This window comes from Triturus cristatus, chromosome 4_1 (genome assembly GCF_964204655.1).
Source record: "Triturus cristatus chromosome 4_1, aTriCri1.1, whole genome shotgun sequence".
Lineage (NCBI taxonomy): Eukaryota > Metazoa > Chordata > Amphibia > Caudata > Salamandridae > Triturus > Triturus cristatus.
In genome coordinates, this window is record NC_140585.1 from 697,376,299 (window position 1) to 697,396,089 (window position 19,791).

General features: G+C 37.5%; 1 protein-coding gene across 1 annotated transcript in view; it reads left to right on the top strand.

The window, feature by feature from the left end:
• Nucleotides 1-344: 344 nt before the first annotated feature.
• The window catches only part of LOC146855394 (uncharacterized), a 54,562-nt gene continuing 35,115 nt past the window's right edge, over nucleotides 345-19,791 (top strand). Inside the window, exons 1-2 of the mRNA XM_085651131.1 lie at nucleotides 345-904; nucleotides 2,710-7,034. Coding sequence (XP_085507257.1) covers nucleotides 3,913-7,034 — 3,122 coding nt within the window. The 5' untranslated portion in view covers nucleotides 345-904; nucleotides 2,710-3,912. The remainder of the gene's footprint in view (nucleotides 905-2,709; nucleotides 7,035-19,791) is intronic.

The following is a 19,791-nucleotide window of genomic DNA, read 5'->3' on the forward strand; positions in this document are numbered from 1 at the left end:
AGGTTTAAGTCTGTAATGCAAATACATTCAGCATCACTAAGGCTGGTTGCCCTTGCTGGAGTGTAGGCAGTCACCGCGAATACACATGGTGGTGGTCTGAAAAAAACAGCTTGGACAAGTGCAATTAAATAAATTAAAAAAAAAGGTTTCATAATGTGTCAGTCTGTAAAAGTGATTTTCACTTGCCCCGAAAAAAAAAGAGCAGTAAGTGTGCTTTAAAAATGGCAAAGAAATTTCGTTTTGGGACTAATGTGAAAACATGACTCTGTGTGCATAGAGGAATTATAGGCAGAGATTTATTGCGTCTTGCTCTGGTGATTTCACAGTTGCATTAGATGGAAAGGGGGAGCGAATTTTTGGGGGAAGAAGCAGAGTCTTAGCACACACTCATGTGCTTGCCATGTATAGTCATGCACAGTATTTAGAAGCGAGTGGGGTTTTCAGGTTTAAGTCTGTAATGCAAATACATTCAGCATCACTAAGGCTGGTTGCCCTTGCTGGAGTGTAGGCAGTCACAGAGAATACACATGGTGGTGGTCTGAAAAAACAGCTTGGACATGTGCATTTAAATAAATCAAAAAAAGTGGTTTCATAATGTGTCAGTCTGTAAAAGTGATTTCCAATTGTAAAAAGTGATTTTCACTTGGCCCGAAAAAAAAAGAGCAGTAAGTGTGCTTTCAAAATGGCAAAGAAATTTCGTTTTGGGACTAATGTGAAAACATGACTCTGTGTGCATAGAGGAATTATAGGCAGAGATTTATTGCGTCTTGCTCTGGTGATTTCACAGTTGCATTAGATGGAAAGGGGGGCGAATTTTTGGGGGAAGAAGCAGAGTCTTAGCACACACCCATGTGCTTGCCATGTATAGTCATGCACAGTATTTAGAAGCGAGTGGGGTTTTCAGGTTTAAGTCTGTAATGCAAATACATTCAGCATCACTAAGGCTGGTTGCCCTTGCTGGAGTGTAGGCAGTCACAGAGAATACACATGGTGGTGGTCTGAAAAAACAGCTTGGACATGTGCAATTAAATAAATTAAAAAAAAAGGTTTCATAATGTGTCAGTCTGTAAAAGTGATTTTCACTTGCCCCGAAAAAAAAAAGAGCAGTAAGTGTGCTTTAAAAATGGCAAAGAAATTTCGTTTTGGGAATAATGTGAAAACATGACTCTGTGTGCATAGAGGAATTATAGGCAGAGATTTATTGCGTCTTGCTCTGGTGATTTCACAGTTGCATTAGATGGAAAGGGGGAGCGAATTTTTGGGGGAAGAAGCAGAGTCTTAGCACACACCCATGTGCTTGCCATGTATAGTCATGCACAGTATTTAGAAGCGAGTGGGGTTTTCAGGTTTAAGTCTGTAATGCAAATACATTCAGCATCACTAAGGCTGGTTGCCCTTGCTGGAGTGTAGGCAGTCACAGAGAATACACATGGTGGTGGTCTGAAAAAACAGCTTGGACATGTGCATTTAAATAAATAAAAAAAAGTGGTTTCATAATGTGTCAGTCTGTAAAAGTGATTTCCAATTGTAAAAAGTGATTTTCACTTGGCCCGAAAAAAAAAGAGCAGTAAGTGTGCTTTCAAAATGGCAAAGAAATTTCGTTTTGGGACTAATGTGAAAAAATGACTCTGTGTGCATAGAGGAATTATAGGCAGAGATTTATTGCGTCTTGCTCTGGTGATTTCACAGTTGCATTAGATGGAAAGGGGGAGCGAATTTTTGGGGGAAGAAGCAGAGTCTTAGCACACACCCATGTGCTTGCCATGTATAGTCATGCACAGTATTTAGAAGCGAGTGGGGTTTTCAGGTTTAAGTCTGTAATGCAAATACATTCAGCATCACTAAGGCTGGTTGCCCTTGCTGGAGTGTAGGCAGTCACCGCGAATACACATGGTGGTGGTCTGAAAAAAACAGCTTGGACAAGTGCAATTAAATAAATTAAAAAAAAAGTTTCATAATGTGTCAGTCTGTAAAAGTGATTTTCACTTGCCCCGAAAAAAAAAAGAGCAGTAAGTGTGCTTTAAAAATGGCAAAGAAATTTCGTTTTGGGACTAATGTGAAAACATGACTCTGTGTGCATAGAGGAATTATAGGCAGAGATTTATTGCGTCTTGCTCTGGTGATTTCACAGTTGCATTAGATGGAAAGGGGGAGCGAATTTTTGGGGGAAGAAGCAGAGTCTTAGCACACACCCATGTGCTTGCCATGTATAGTCATGCACAGTATTTAGAAGCGAGTGGGGTTTTCAGGTTTAAGTCTGTAATGCAAATACATTCAGCATCACTAAGGCTGGTTGCCCTTGCTGGAGTGTAGGCAGTCACAGAGAATACACATGGTGGTGGTCTGAAAAAACAGCTTGGACATGTGCATTTAAATAAATCAAAAAAAGTGGTTTCATAATGTGTCAGTCTGTAAAAGTGATTTCCAATTGTAAAAAGTGATTTTCACTTGGCCCGAAAAAAAAGAGCAGTAAGTGTGCTTTAAAAATGGCAAAGAAATTTCGTTTTGGGACTAATGTGAAAACATGACTCTGTGTGCATAGAGGAATTATAGGCAGAGATTTATTGCGTCTTGCTCTGGTGATTTCACAGTTGCATTAGATGGAAAGGGGGAGCAAATTTTTGGGGGAAGAAGCAGAGTCTTAGCACACACCTATGTGCTTGCCATGTATAGTCATGCACAGTATTTAGAAGCGAGTGGGGTTTTCAGGTTTAAGTCTGTAATGCAAATACATTCAGCATCACTAAGGCTGGTTGCCCTTGCTGGAGTGTAGGCAGTCACAGAGAATACACATGGTGGTGGTCTGAAAAAACAGCTTGGACATGTGCATTTAAATAAATCAAAAAAAGTGGTTTTATAATGTGTCAGTCTGTAAAAGTGATTTCCAATTGTAAAAAGTGATTTTCACTTGGCCCGAAAAAAAAAGAGCAGTAAGTGTGCTTTCAAAATGGCAAAGAAATTTCGTTTTGGGACTAATGTGAAAAAATGACTCTGTGTGCATAGAGGAATTATAGGCAGAGATTTATTGCGTCTTGCTCTGGTGATTTCACAGTTGCATTAGATGGAAAGGGGGAGCGAATTTTTGGGGGAAGAAGCAGAGTCTTAGCACACACCCATGTGCTTGCCATGTATAGTCATGCACAGTATTTACAAGCGAGTGGGGTTTTCAGGTTTAAGTCTGTAATGCAAATACATTCAGCATCACTAAGGCTGGTTGCCCTTGCTGGAGTGTAGGCAGTCACCGCGAATACACATGGTGGTGGTCTGAAAAAAACAGCTTGGACAAGTGCAATTAAATAAATTAAAAAAAAAGGTTTCATAATGTGTCAGTCTGTAAAAGTGATTTTCACTTGCCCCGAAAAAAAAAAGAGCAGTAAGTGTGCTTTAAAAATGGCAAAGAAATTTCGTTTTGGGACTAATGTGAAAACATGACTCTGTGTGCATAGAGGAATTATAGGCAGAGATTTATTGCGTCTTGCTCTGGTGATTTCACAGTTGCATTAGATGGAAAGGGGGAGTGAATTTTTGGGGGAAGAAGCAGAGTCTTAGCACACACCCATGTGCTTGCCGTGTATAGTCATGCACAGTATTTAGAAGCGAGTGGGGTTTTCAGGTTTCAGTCTGTAATGCAAATACATTGAGCTTCACTAAGGCTGGTTGCCCTTGCTGGAGTGTAGCACTCTGGACATGGGCTTTTTAAAAAATCTGAAAAGTGGTTTCATAATGTGACAGTTTGTAAAAGAGATTTTCACTTGCCCAAAAAAAAGAGCAGTTTGTGTGCATTCAAATTGGCAAAGAAATTTTGTTTTGTGACTATTGTGAAAAGAAATGTAGTAATATATTTAAATACAATAAAGGATTTTTTTTTAGTTTTTTTCAGGTATTGCTGAAGAACAGTGAACAAAATTTAAGATGCCTACAAAATCTCGAGTTCAAAAAACGCTAAAAAAAAAACTATATTTGAAGACAACTGGAGGACCAAAGTTAGTAGAAGATGCTCATGTTGGGAAAAAGAAAAAATCTTCTGGTAAGCAGAAAAAACAATTTCTTAAAAAAATATTCAAAACAAAGAAAAATGTACAAAATGTCTGTCCTGGGAAGAATGTAACAAAACGAAGAGAACAGCAAAAAATTGAGAATTTAGTTAATGCAAATATACCTTCTGCAACTGAAAAGTTTTACATAAACAGAAAAACAGCGTTTAAAGAGATACGTAGAAAAATGTTTCAGAGAAGAGTTATGTCCAATTTGATAAAGGATGTGAAGAAATATAAGCAAAAGGCAAAATATTACAAGAGAAAAAAAGAAATTGAAGCCATTGCAGCAAAAGCATTAGAATTAAAAAGGAAACTATTCATATTAATTTTGAATAGGATGCGTACATTAGATAAAATGGTTAATGTACTGAAATCACAAAGCAAAAGCAAAAGAGTAGTGAACAGAACAAACTTTTGTAAAGTGTTTTTAGGAAAGTGGATGCATAGTTCAAGTAGTGAACCTTTTTTTAATGAAGAGAGCTATTTTCAAAGTAATAGTTTGCTGCATGCAGTTGACACCAGAGGTCGTTCATACGAAGTAAAAAATGGTTGCATAATGGAGAAGGAGATAATGGTTCCAAGAGATGAGGTACAAGTGATGGCAGATGAGGCAATGGGGAGACGTCCTAAAGCCCCAGTGTACACTTGGAATTGTAGTAGTATTTGCACTGTGCGTCAGGAATCTATTGACAGATTTCGAGAGTTTCTAAGAGAATATAGTAAAAAAAGTGTAAAACAGAAGATTAAGGTGCTTCAAAGTCTGGATCCATGCAGAGTGAGAGAGAATACTGGTTTGCAGGGTCATTCTCTGGCTTGTCTATCTAGAAAAGTGTGCAATAGTGTTTTCCATCATTTTAGGATGCTGGCTGTTCATCATACTGAAATGAGAAAGTTTGTGAGACGGTTGTATTTTGTCAAAAGTCCAGCAATAAAGTTAAATGAATTGAATAGGGCTCTGTTCCGAGGAACGGTATCAGATGTAGAGAAGGTTGTTGATGAAATTCAGTTTTGTTACTTTGGTCCTGAACAAAACAGTGCAGAGAAGGACACAGTAAATGAGGAAGAAGTGGAAGAGAATGTAGAACCTTCTGTAAGTAAGACATTTAATGATCACATAACAAAATTTGCAATAGTCTCTAATGAAAGACCAAATGTTACTTGTATTTGTTGCCGCAGAACTCATTATAGAAAACAAACTAGGAATGTTGATCTCTACAGAAAGAGTGAAAATGAAGATAATTATAAGTGGATGGATTTTGCCACATATATATTTCTTGAAAATTGTTTTGAATTGGGTGAAGATCAGCGTATTTGTAAATACTGTTACAACAAGTTAGAGGAAAATAGAATGCCGACCAGAGCTGTACATAATAATTTAGAATTGGATGCTATTCCTGCTGAACTTTCTGAATTAAATACATATGAGTCTATACTCATTCAATGTGTTCATCCGTTCCAGACCATAGTACGTATGGAGCCCAAAACTGGTAAATTACCTCCTTCAGATTTACTGAGAGGTTTAAAAGGTAGAGTGGTGTATTTGCCCTTGGATTTGAAAAAAAATATGGAAACTATTGATGCGGATACTTTGGAAACTGAACCATTAATTATTCTGGTTAATGGTGTACCTACAAAGAATAAGAAGATTTGGCAGGAGCTGGTAGATGTGCGGAAAGTACAAAGAGCAAATTTGTATTTGAAAAAAAATAACAAATGGTATGAATCAATTTATATAGAAGAAGAAGAAGAAGACGAAGATTTTCAAGAAGACACAGAAACACCAACTGGACAAATTGAAAAAGTGGACAAGACAAAGGAAGAAGAAATTTATGAACATTTTAGCATACATCCTCTTCATTCGAAAGAAGTTATGGGAGACAATATTGATCTCTTTCAGATGAAGAAAGCAAAAGGAACTCCCGTGAGTGTATGGGAGGAGAGCTTGGAAGCTCAATGTTTTCCCCAGCTGTTTCCTACGGGAAAAGGAGGACGATACGATGAACGTCCAGAACAGATTCCAGCTTCAGAGTATCGGACTACAAGACTATATGCTGAAGATCCCAGATTTCGACAAAGTATTCCTTATTTGTTCCATCTTTTATTTGAAAGCGACTTGTCTGCACTGTCTTATGCAGTAAATCACATTTTAAAAAGTGGAGTACATTTACAAAATGTGTCTGCTAAGGATTTTATGGAGAAAGTGCAGCACCGAGATGATCATTTGGAAACACAACTGATCAATCTGATGGCTTGTCAGCGTGGGACAAATGAATATTGGTACCGACGCCATGGTGAACTAAAATGCATGTTACGCAATTTAGGAACACCAACATGGTTCCTTACCCTAAGCTGTGCCGAGTACGCTTGGGATGATTTACTGGATTTTCTACGAGAGGCCAATTCAAACATTAAAAACATCGAATACAAGACAGCAGGAGAACTGTGCTCATTGGATCCGGTTAATGTTTGCAGATATTTCAATCATAGATTTGAGGCTATGATGTCCTTCATCTGCAATAAAAAAAATCCACCCCTTGGAGAAGTAGTGGATTTCTTTTGGAGAAAAGAGTACCAGGCAAGAGGTGCTCCTCATATTCATATGCTGTTGTGGATCAAGGATGCCCCAAAGTTTGGAACAGATACTGATGAAGCAGTGTTATCTTACATTGAAGAATATGCAACATGTGGTATACCAAAAAGCACAGAAGAGAACAAGTTAAAGGAGCAAGTTTTACGTTTCCAAAGTCATCGGTGTGGAAAATACTGTCGACGGAAATACAAGAGCAAAGAAAAATACTACACTAAATGTCGATTTGGATTTCCTAGACCTGTTCTTTCAAATGGAAGAGTAAACAGTTTTATGTCAGCTGTGAGACATACTATCACAAGAAAATCACCTAAGAATACCTACAACCTTAAAAGAAAAGAAGAATCAAAAAATATAAATGACTACAACCCAGTCATTTTATCCATGTGGAACGCTAACATGGATATACAGTATGTAGCTGACAATTCCATTGCTGTTGCACGATATGTAACGTCTTACATTACGAAATCAGAAAAAACAGAATTGAAGGAAATGTGGGAAGAGATTTCTCACGAGAAGACTGTTAGTAAGAAGCTGTACAGTTTCAGTTTGAAGATGTTATCGCATCGAGAAATTGGATCCTACGAATGTTCAGATAGGTTATCTTCTGCAAGTCTCTACTCAAAGTCAAGAAGAATAATTTGGGCAAGTTTAGGCCTTGCAGCAATGAGAAATCGGGTACTGAAATCTGTTGGAGAAATTGAATATTTGGCCGAGAATGACCCAGAAAGTACAGATATATTGAAAACAAACATGTTGGACACATATTATCCCAAGAGAAGTCATCATCTGGAGAACATGTGTCTCTATGAAGTGTTGCAGAACTACATTTATTCACGGAAAGCTGCAGAAGACATTAATAATGGAAAATATAAAGTTGTTGGTGAAGAAGGATGTTTGGTGAAGCAAACCAAAGGAAGTTTGATAAATCACCGGAAGCTGAGTTGCGACACTACCGACAAGAAAGAATTTTACTACTTGGCTCTTTTACAGTTGTTTAAACCATGGCGTACAGAGGATGAACTACTGGGAGAATTTCAAAGCTATGAGGATTCATTTAATGCTTGCGAAGACAGCATACAATGCAATACATTCACAACTTATCTGCAAATGTTAAATGAAGAAATTGAACAGGAAACTACAATTGCAGCAGAAATAGCTAGAGACAGTTCTCAGGACAGCCAAAGTTCAGGAACACACAGTCAAGATCCCCTAGGACAACCAATCGTTGAAAATGAAGCATCAATAGCCATGAATGAAGTGGAAACAGCTATGAATCAAGCTCAAGAAGAATTTATAGACTTAGAAAATTTGGAAAGACAACTGAATCAAGAGCAGAAACAAATTTATGAAGAGATCAAAAACAAAATTGATCACGGATTTCTACATGTAAAAAAAGAGTGCTCATGCACATCATTTCATCCAATCAGGATGTATGTAAGCGGACAAGCTGGCACTGGAAAAAGTTTCCTAATTAAAGTCATCAGAAGCTACCTAAAGCAAAAAACGGATTCTACGTTGTCTTGTGTGGTTACTGCTCCAACTGGGTTAGCAGCATATAACATAAAAGGAATCACCTTACATCGTTTGCTAATGTTACCAGTGGAGCATGAGAACAAAATACAATTCAACAAGCTAACTGGAGAAGCATCCTTGGAAGTTTCACGAGTATTGAAGAAGATGCAAGTTCTCATTATTGATGAGGTGAGCATGGTATCAAACTTAATGCTTGCCTTTGTGCATTTAAGAATGCAGCAAATTTTGAAGACAGACTATGACGTGTTATTTGGTGGAAAACACGTCATAGTTTTTGGAGATCTTTTGCAACTTACTCCAGTTAAAGGACAACCAGTGTTTAATACTGTGACACATGAAGACACGAAGAAGTCATTGGGAAGCATCGGTAATACAAATATTTGGTCCTTCTTTGAGTACAAGGAACTTACAACTAATATGAGGCAAGCAAACGATGAAGAATATGGAAGTATTCTGAAAGATATCAGGATTGGACTACTCACAGAAGCTGGCAAAAAAGCATTACAGACTCGGCTGCTACATAATTTATTTCCAAAGGAAGAAATAGTTGCAGAGAAGATATACAAGAACATTGCAGAAAACAAAAGTGTCATCTGCTTAATGCCTACTCTACGTGAATGCTCAATATTCAATGAGGAGCTTTTGAAATTGGAAAAGGAAGAGATCAGGAAATTGGAAGCAGTGGACAAAATTGAGGATGGAAGAATTACTGTCACAGTAACAGGCAAACTGAAAAATAAATTGGACTCACTAGAGAAGAACATCTCCAAAACAGCTGGATTAGAAAAAAATCTATATGTTTGCATGAACTGTAGAGTGTTTTTAAGGAGAAATTTGGATGTTGAGAAAGGTTTAGTTAATGGAGCGATGGGAAGAGTTGTGGGTTTTATTAATTATCAGAAAAAAGAAGGAATTGAATGTTTAAAAATAAAATTTGATCAGATAGATGAAGTTAAAGATATTTGTCGTTGTACAGTTCGTTTTATGCTTGTGAAAGACTTATATGTACGTAGGAAGCAGTTTCCGTTTTCTCTAGCATATGCTGTAACTATTCACAAGTCTCAAGGATTGACTGTAGATTGTGCATTTGTGAACATTGGTTCAACTGTGTTCAAAGAAGGTATGGCATATGTTGCTTTGTCACGAGTCAAAACATTATCAGGTTTATTCATGATAGACTTTGAAGAATCAAAAGTTAGTGCTGATACAAATTGTGTAAAGGAGTATAATAGATTAAGAAGAAGCTATGCTCCTCATTTAGGTCAGTATCCTGTGTTGGAGAAACGTGTAGTTTCTCGTAAAAGAAAAAATGAGAATATCTGTAGTGAAGATGTAGAGAAGAGGAAACAAAAGAGGAGTGATGTAATTGCAAGCAAAAAGAAAAAGGAAAATGAAGAACAGGTTGTAGGATGTCATTTTGAAAATAGCTCTGGTGTCAACTGCTACGCAAATGTAGTGCTGAATGTTGCATTTTATCTGGAAAGTTTGCAAGAGCAGATAATAGTAAATCAGGGAAAAAGATTCTGTTCAGAGCTGAGTCTCCTTTTTCAAAAGTTGAGTAAAGATAAAACTCAAATAGAAAGTGCTACTGACATTAGAAAACTTTTAGATGTATGTTCAGGACGAACACAGTTTTCTCAAAATGAACAGCAAGATGCACATGAATTTTTGATGTATTTTCTTCAGGTAGTGGAAGAAGAAGGAGTTCCCATTGACATTTTTTTTGGTCTCTCTTATAAATGGGAACATAGTTGTGATAATTGTTATAATATATGTGGCTCTATTGTTGATAATGAAAGGTTTATTTATTTGACATTGCCAGAGAGTAAAACAGTCACTTTTGCAAAATTAGTTAAAGATGCTAATCATAGCATGAAATGTGGTGAGTGTAATTCTGACATGTTTTCAACATTAATTTTAAAGGAATACGGACAGTATGTAATTTTAATGATGCAACGATGTAGAGCTGATGGTTCAAAATTGGATACTTTAATAAAGAAGTTTACAGGACAGCAATTATCAATTTCAGGAAAAACTTTTGTAACTGTTGCAATAATTTTCCATGATGGACCTACTGTTACTTCTGGACATTACACAGTTTATCTAAAATGTGAAAAAGGCTGGACACTGTGTAATGATTCCCAATTGATTTTCAAACAACGTTTGCCTTTTGATTTAGCAAATTCCTATCTAATCTTCCTGAAACCTAAATTTTAGAGAGACTTGGCAAGATCTGGACAAAATAATTTTACCATTTTACTGGATTACCATTGCAATTTTGTAAAAAAAAGATTTTTAAAATTATCATTTGGCCTAATGGAAAGATAACCAATTGTAATGTGGACTTTTTTAATTTTTAATGCAATTTTGAAAAACCAATAATTTAGAGATTATCGGTAACTTCTGCACATTTTAAATTTTGGAATGTTATTGGACTGCCATTGGAAATTTTTTCAAAAATGATTTAAAAAATTACTATTTGGCCATGTGGAAAAGTAACCAATTCTATTGTGGACTAAATAAATTATTCAAAAAATTTTCGTGAACCAAAATGTTACAGAGAATCGGTGAGATCTGGACAAATTAAACTTTAGAATTTTATTGGATTTCCGTAGGAAATTTATTCCAAAAAAAAAATTAAAATTACTATTTGGCCTAAAGGAAATGAAATCAGATGTATTTTGGAGTTATTTGAGATATAATATTGTGATTATAGTTCTGAAACAAACATATCAGACGGTATTTTAAAGAAATAAGTATTGGTATTAGATGATATTTTTTTACAATATTATGCATTTCTATAATGTTAAGTTTAATTAAAAAAAGAATCAGGGCTTTTTTAATACAATCTTTGTGATTGGTATTTTTTTTTGCCCGCTGTAAAATGATGAATGCAATTGCTTTCACAATTTATAGTGAAATGCAATATATTCTGAAAACAGCAAAAATAAGGCAAAAAGATTTTTTGGTAAAAAATGTAAATATGTGTACTGTATTATAAAATGTTTAAAAAATATTAATACTTTTTTCTTTTTTTCCAGATAGATATAGAAAATTTTCGAAAACTACAAACATTTTTAAAACTATTTTTAAAAAAAAGAAATGAATAAATATTTTTTCAGTGAGTATGGTAAGTCAATAATAATAATTGTAGTCTCTCAAGGACAATGTAATGTGATAAATGATTTTTAGTGTTTTTTTTAAAAAATAAAAAAAAAGTACGCGCACCGTACGCGTACGGTAAAAAAAAATAAAAAAAAGTTTTTAAAAACATATGTAAAAAAAAGATGAAAGATAAGGTTGGCTCTTAAAAGAACCGTTGTGTTCATGCAGGGACAGAGGAAAGGAAGCATGGGAAAATTATTCAAAGCGACAAATGTGCTGATCTATTTTGTTGTTCACTAGGGAAACACTGGTCTCCCTATGGCAAATTAGATCTTTACAAAATGTGCAATGAATATCAACCTTCCGAAATCGAGGGTTCATTTCCAGAGGGCCAGCAAAAGGAGATTCTCCCCCCACAGATGAAGGGCTCACCTGACCTGCAGAAGAAGGAGTAAGCCCTGCAGGTGATGGTCCAGGCTGAGCTGCTGTGGATGTACTGGCTCGTCTTTCTGAAGAGTTACCTCCAAAAAGATGACCATGTGTCCTTCTGTGTACATCCTGGAGGTGTCTCTTCATGGTGTGATTCCCAAAGGAATACTTCCTGTTAGGATTACCTCTAGAAAGTACACGCTGACACAGCTTGCAAGTAACTAAGGGTGCATTCACCTTTTGCTGGCCTTCTGGAAAAGTAAAATAATCCCAAACATAAGAAGGCTTTTGTTTCCTCGATCTCTGCCTCAAGACAGTGCTGCTAGTGCTAGCCTCACTCTCAGAAGAGCTCTGCTGTTCTGCCATCGTATCCCAAAGACAAACCAGCTCCTTCTCCCAAGGGATCACAAGCAGAAATGAGGGGAATGGGTGTGGTGTAGGAGAGTTCTAGAACTGAAAGTAGTTTCAACCAATCAAAAGTTGTCTTTCAAGATCACATGACCTACCGTACGCTTACGGTACGCTTACGGTACGCTTACGGCAAAAAGTACGCGTGCGCGTAAAAAAGACACGCGCTTGCGCGCATGCGCATAACAGTCACTCCCCGGCACTTCCGCGTAACGTGCGCGTGTGGCGTAAGCGCGCACGCGTCCCACGTGCAGTACGCGCGGCTACGCAAAGTGCGTAACTATACGCAAGCAGCGTAGATAGATTACGGACGTTGCGTAAACCGTACGCTTACCGTGAGCTTACGGTACGCGTACTAAAAAAAAATAAAAAAAAAAAAAAAGAACTGGAAATAAATTTTACATGTTTATTTTAAAAAATATATTAAAAAAAAATATTTAAGGATTTTAAAAATTAAAGCATAGTCTTTATAAAAGGTAAGAAAATTAAATTAAAAATATGTTTGAAAAAATTGAAGAATAAAAAAAAAATTAGCATTTAAAAAACCTTGCAAATTCACTGAAAAAACCATGGGTTTCACACACGTTATAGTTAGGAATTAGCATTTAAAAAACCTTTGAAATTCAGTGAAAAAACCATAGGTTTCACACACGTTATAGTTAGGAATTAGCATTTAAAAAACCTTAGAAATTCAGTGAAAAAACCATAGGTTTCACACATGTTATAGTTAGCTGGACATTTTACTCGTAAAAAACCAATGAAATTGCCCCGTTATAGTTAGTTCAGCTAACTATAACTCGCGCGCCCGCAATGCACTGCTGATGACGTCACATATTACATCACTCATGACATGGTCAGTGACATCACTCATGACATCACTGATGACATCTCAAATGACATCACTGATGACATCACTGATGACATCATCCTTGTGATAGAGTGGCAGACCTCCTCTTCCCCTAATATAACCTTTGACACACACATTCAAAAATAGAAACTACAATGTTCAAAACAATGGACATACCAATACCAGTTAAAACAACCTTTTCAGTAATTCTAAGATCCACATACACATCCACTCATTCACCAACAGTCCAATTCAGTCACTCATACATGTACTCACTCATCATATGTACTCATACACCTATACATCCTGTTACACAATGCCACTCATCCATAGAGTTACTCACACACATAGTCACTCATGCTAACAAAGAATCAAACATACATTTACTTGCATATACAGTTATACACACACCACCACACTTACTTCTACGGAAACTTACACATACTTAGTCTTTTAAACAATCACTTATAGAAACACATACTTATTCATACAGGAACTCTTTCAATCTCTCACTCTCACATATACTCACATATATACACCAATAGTCACATATACTAGTTTAAAACATATGTAGTTACTCATAAAGACAATATTGAGACAGTCATTCACTCACTAACACACCCATACACACACTCATCCACCCATACAGTCCTGCACACATGCTGTGTTCAACCCATACAAACAATGAGTCACTCATTCATGCACCTATGCACTACGTAATACCCCCCACCGAACCATGCAGACACTCAGACTGATACTCAAAAAACCAACTAATAACCTATATAGACACCCATGTAGCTACTCACCAACCCATGCAGCCACTTATACACAAAGTGAGAGACTGATACAGATATTTACATATTTAAACATTACTCACTAAGCCATGTATTCACTATGATACACTTAATCAGTCAGTTACACAATCAATTTTTCAAAAACAAATCATCCATTTAGACACTTATATACCCATTTATTCTTCCATCGACCTTGAGATATACATATATAAAACATATTTAATTTTCAGAAAAACACACATTCACTTGATGATGTCATCAGTGATGTCATCAGTGATGTCATTTGAGATGTCATCAGTGATGTCATGAGTGATGTCACTGACCATGTCATGAGTGATGTAATATGTGACGTCATCAGCAGTGCATTGCGGGCGCGCGAGTTATAGTTAGCTGAACTAACTATAACGGGGCAATTTCATTGGTTTTTTACGAGTAAAATGTCCAGCTAACTATAACATGTGTGAAACCTATGGTTTTTTCACTGAATTTCTAAGGTTTTTTAAATGCTAATTCCTAACTATAACGTGTGTGAAACCTATGGTTTTTTCACTGAATTTCAAAGGTTTTTTAAATGCTAATTCCTAACTATAACGTGTGTGAAACCCATGGTTTTTTCAGTGAATATATATATATATATATATATATTCTATTCAATTCAATCAGACTTTATTCGGTTACTTATTTAAGATAACTATAAAAGCATATTAAAATTTCTACATGATTGATAATCCATAAAAAATCATTACAATACAGCCATAAAGTATTTACAAAAGGGATAGGACCGAACACATGATCATACCCATAATAAAATCCCATCATAATAGATTTTCTGCATTTAAATACTTTTTTTTTAAAAAAGCAGTCACAGAAGCAATGACAAATTCTTTTTCTAAAGTTGTAGAGCCAGGAGTGCTGGGCGACATTGTCTCAACCTGAATGATCTTAATACAGGAAAGATCCACATCCTTCTCAAGACAGTAACATTTACAAAATAAAAATACATGCATGGTAGACTGTACAGAAACATTGTCACATGGATATTTACTTAACACTCTCGTCCAATTGTTTAACTCTGAAAAACTTATGGGTCTATGTAAAATACCCAGTCTAAAACGCATTAACAAAAGCTATTGTAGTCACCTTTAATCATCCTTATATATGGCTGCATTGCTAATGTCGTAAGGGTGAGATGGTGGGCTTGAACCGTTGGTTTTGTCATTTCGGTTGTAGTTCTGATTTCACCCAATAAGCGCAGGCAACTGTCTTTAAGATCTTTCCTGGACACATTACACATGGTATTGGGGTCATTATAATATTCTAGATGGCCTAGGTCAGATAAAAAACGTTTTAACATACTCTAGCCATCTAATATACTTAGCCCCATCTAGCCCTAGGCTATCATTCAATATATGGCGATTGAGTACCGTCTTTTCTGAGGTCCAGATCCTGTGCCACAAGAGGACTGGCTGGATATTTATTGTATCCTCCAAATATGGCATACCCAGTTCCGTTCCGTGTGGCATATATAAGTAAAGTTGCTGTCTGGTACTGCCAACAGAAACCTAAAGAACATATTTTTGGCAATCTGTAATGAGTTCAAGTCATCATAACCCCAAATACCCGCACCATAGGAAGCAATTGCTACACATTTTGCCTTATATATATATGAAGCAATTCTACCACGGATCGTTTACCCAGTTTTCTGCTAAACTTTGATAAAGCAGTTAATGCCTTAATAAACAACAACCTTCTGGCCTTAACTGCCTGAGTCCATGTCCCTATGCGGTTGAATAAAATCCCTAGATAAGAAAATGTGTTTGTACATTCAATCCGGTTCCCATCGATAAAAAGAGCTCTAGTCTTAGTGCAGTCTGCCCCACAGTTCATTACAAACGTCTTGGAAGAATTAATGGTAAGACCCAAATTTGACATAAGATTAGCAAAACTAATAACTACCCTTTGGAGTCCCAGCGGCGTGCGGGCCATAAAGACCACATCATCTGCATACAAATGTGCGGGAATAGGATGTGTACCTACTAATGGTAGGTCCTTGCTCTCTTGAACCAATGTGTTTCCTAGATCGTTTATATACAATGTAAAAAGGAAAGGTGCAAGGACACAGCCTTGTCTCACTCCTCTCATTACTCTAAAGGAATTTGTGCACTCTACCCCTACCCCATAAAGGACCCTTGGCTTTGCCCCTGAGTAAAGCTGCCTCAAAAAAGAAATTAGTACAACGTCCACCCCCATCCCCTCTAAAATCTTCCACAACTTGTCATGGATGACGCAATCGAACGCCGCCATTAAGTCAACAAATGCCAGGAATAACCTTCCACTTTTTGCCTTAGTATATTTACCTAGTAGAATAGTTAGATTAAGGCTGTGTTTTACTGTGCCCAGGCCGCCATTACGGAAGCCATATTGTAAATCGCTTATGATCAACTGATCCTCCGCCTAATCCTGCAGTCTGTTTAACACAACTCGCCTTTAACTCTAGAATCCAGCAGCGAGATAGGCCTATAACATGCTGGATTTGCCCTGTCCCCTTTTATAAAAATGGGGACCAATATCAATTCGAACCAGGTTGGTATGAATCCGCTCAAAATGCATGCATTAAATACTTGAGGTTAAGAGTGGGCCCCATAATGCCACATTGGATTTAAAAAGGTCGTAAGGGGTACCATCGGGCCCGGGAGCCTTACCACCCATGCATGCGGTTATGGCCAATATAATCTCGCTAAGATCAAAATGTAAATGTGTTTGTGGGTGTATTAACAATTGATCAATCTCATTCACTATGGGTGAATCTCCATCAGCATTAGGCAGTGGTTTATTATACAACGTCGAATAATGCTCAACCCACTCTGCCTTGCTAATAGCAATCTCTATTGTTGCCTCATCTCTATAGGCCAGGAAGGGGGCATTAACTGCCTTCCAAAAGGCAGAGGAGTCTCTGTTTACAGAGACTTCAAGTAAGACACACCAGGCTTCTTCTTTTAATGAGTTTCTCCTTTCTGTTAATGTCCGCTAGTACTCCTTTCTTGCTTCTCTAATATCATCCTGGTTTTTAACTGTTCGATGTAAAGTATATTTAAGCTTCGAGTAAGCCTTCGTGTATTTCGAATCAAACCACCCCTGTTTTTCGGTGGCTTTTTTATTGGCTTTCACGAAAATGGCTTTCCTGATGTAATCAGATATAACGGCAAAACCGTCAAAAATATCCTTATGCGGGGTAGTTTCATCCAGGCAGGCTAAAAGAATGTCATTACAGTTAAACACAACCTTTCTTCTGAACTCATCAAAGTCCAATTTATCCCAGCGAAGTGCATACCTATTTTGCCTAATCAGAGAGATAGTACCAACAGAGTGGTTAGAATTGTCTCTCGTAAAAATCTCATGTCTATGCACAGAAACATCCACACTTAAAGGAAAGTGATCGCTCAAAGAGAGCTCATGGGTACAAACATTTCCTCACAAAGTCATTGCATACCAGATTGGTCACCTTGGTTTTTAACCCAGCTATGCTCCAAAACACAAACTGACACTTATCTTTCCTTTTGTTTCCCTCGTTTACATCCATCATTTCACCAGTATTAGATGCTCTGAGATCAGCTTGTGAGGTAGAGGATCTTATGCGGGCGGCAAGAATGTTAGAATGTGTAGCATTAACTTATCTATATTTGATACCATACAATCAGCATGTAGGGTGGGGTATACTGTGGGGGCAATTTGTGTATTGGGGCATATGGAGTTAGTATTAGCTACCGCAGTCGTTTCTAGTGTGGTTTGGGGATCAAGAGCACTAAGGGTCTTTAAAGATGAATTTGCTGGGAAAAGTAGGTCACTACTTAAAACAAGTTTTGTTTCACTAGGTTGGAAGGCTCAGCCGCGCTAGTAGCTACTGAAAGTCTGTCAAATTCTTCCAGGTTTGGGAGTATATCAAAATGGTTATAATTTGGGACACTAAACCAGGGTCTACGAATCACTACTTGGGGTTCCTTACTTATATTGGTGTTATTGATATGGGTTGGTTGGTAAAAATATTCTAAAGGAACTAAATTAATACTTTGCACTGAGATGGTGTGATTTCCATCCCTACTCAGAATCGTTTGTACAAGTTGCAGAGTTTTGAAAGTTAATACCACACAAACTCCAGTCAAATTCTTACATCCTCTCCCTATCCAAGTCACTAGTCTTGCCATTTTGAACTCAGAAAAAAGCCTCTCGGTTAGGCCCGTTCTGGCACCCGGCCAAAATAGAGACTTTTTTCTTACAGTATCCCAAGACTCAACCACCCCATGGCGCATTCTTGGAATGTTTGCTAGTACCACCGTATACGGAGTTACGGCTGGGGGTAGATCCAGATATGTTGTTAAAGGCTCTAACTCCTGGTCACTCGGGGGTCTCAATTTAATATTGTTAGCACCTGAGGTATGCATGGGCCCATCCGGGACTTGAGAAATTGCCGGATGGAGAGTCTTTGGTTTAGTAATAAGGGTTTGTCGATCTCTATTATGTGAAACCCACGTTGATTTTTTTTGATTGGCAGTAGTGGGATTTGTGGTTTGGAAATGTAGCCGCATACTGCCAATTGAGTAGTCCGGGCCGCTAGTATGATTATTAACCAATTCTGGCACATTAGGCTGCCATTTACCGAGACATTTGGATAACGCTTCTTCCATTACTCCTGTTCTGCTAGTTAGGCTGTTTAGGGTTTCTCTAAGAAAAGTATCCATTATATCCAATTTAGTTTTTAACTTCGCGATATCACTCTGCGTGCATGAATTAAAGCTGGATATAGATTTTTCCCTATTACCTAGCTTGTGTGATATCGGGGGCTTATCCTTCTTCGGTGCCTTTTTTTGTGCTATGAGGGGGGTCGCCCTAGCCTGTAACACAGGTACCTCCGCAGTGCTGGGGGGATATCTGGATTTCTTGAGCGCTTAGTAGGTGGTTGAGTGTCACACTCTTGGTCACTTACTGAAATATGATCTTATAGATTCAGGATGCAGCCATTTGAACTTATATTACTCCTAGGCGCCAATATAAATTAATCATGCACCAAGCCAGTGACAAAACATTCTAAACTGGGTGTATTCAAATACACCTCTCCCAGGCCTAGTTTCCTAAAGAGCATACACACAACTCTGACTACTGAGTGTGAGTGTGAGTGATTTGGCTATCAAGGTATAATTTATTATGGCATGACTTCACCTTCCATTTCTATTAGGCCACTTCCTTATTTAACACTATCTTTGACAATGTTTTTTACCATGCCATAATTTCATCAATTGCTGCTGTAAGAAATTGTATAGTATATTGTATTTTCAAATGATGTCTTAACAGTGCCTGATCGATGAAGGCTGCAAAGCCGGAAATGTGCACTTGTAGTGTTCCAGCAACATTGTGACTACATTTTGGACTGTCAAGGCATTCAACATATGTATTACTTTGTGAATATATTTTGCATGCATTTTGTATACTAAATTTATATTTCTGCAAGCACCAATGAAATGCAAATCTGAATTTCGATATATATTTTTACCTGTGTGGAAACCCTTTCTCCAACACCTCACTAGTTTTTAGGGTCTTGCTTCCTTGGGTAAGTTCCTGCTTCTTTACTTAATAGCAACACATATCTGATTGCATTATGGGCTGGGAATGTACCTGCCAAAAACTGGTGGATATGGGGGTGTTTTGTGGCTTACTAACATGGATTTGCAGTTCTGAATGATGGGTTTTGCACACTTAGGGCCAGATGCACCATCATTGTGATTTGCAACTCGCACATTGCGACAAATTGCGAGTCGCAAATCACAATGTACAACAGTGTCTCAGACACTGTTTGCGATTCCCAATGGGGTCGCAAATTGCATGCCTCATGAATTAATGAGGCACTTGCAGTTTGCGACCCCATTGGGAATGGCTGGGCCACCCAGGTATGGTGGCCTGCTGAGCTCAGCAGACCTCCATGTCTGGGACTGCTTTTAAAAACAGTCGTACATAGGGCTCAGACTCGCTATTAGGAGGGACACCCTTGGAATGCCC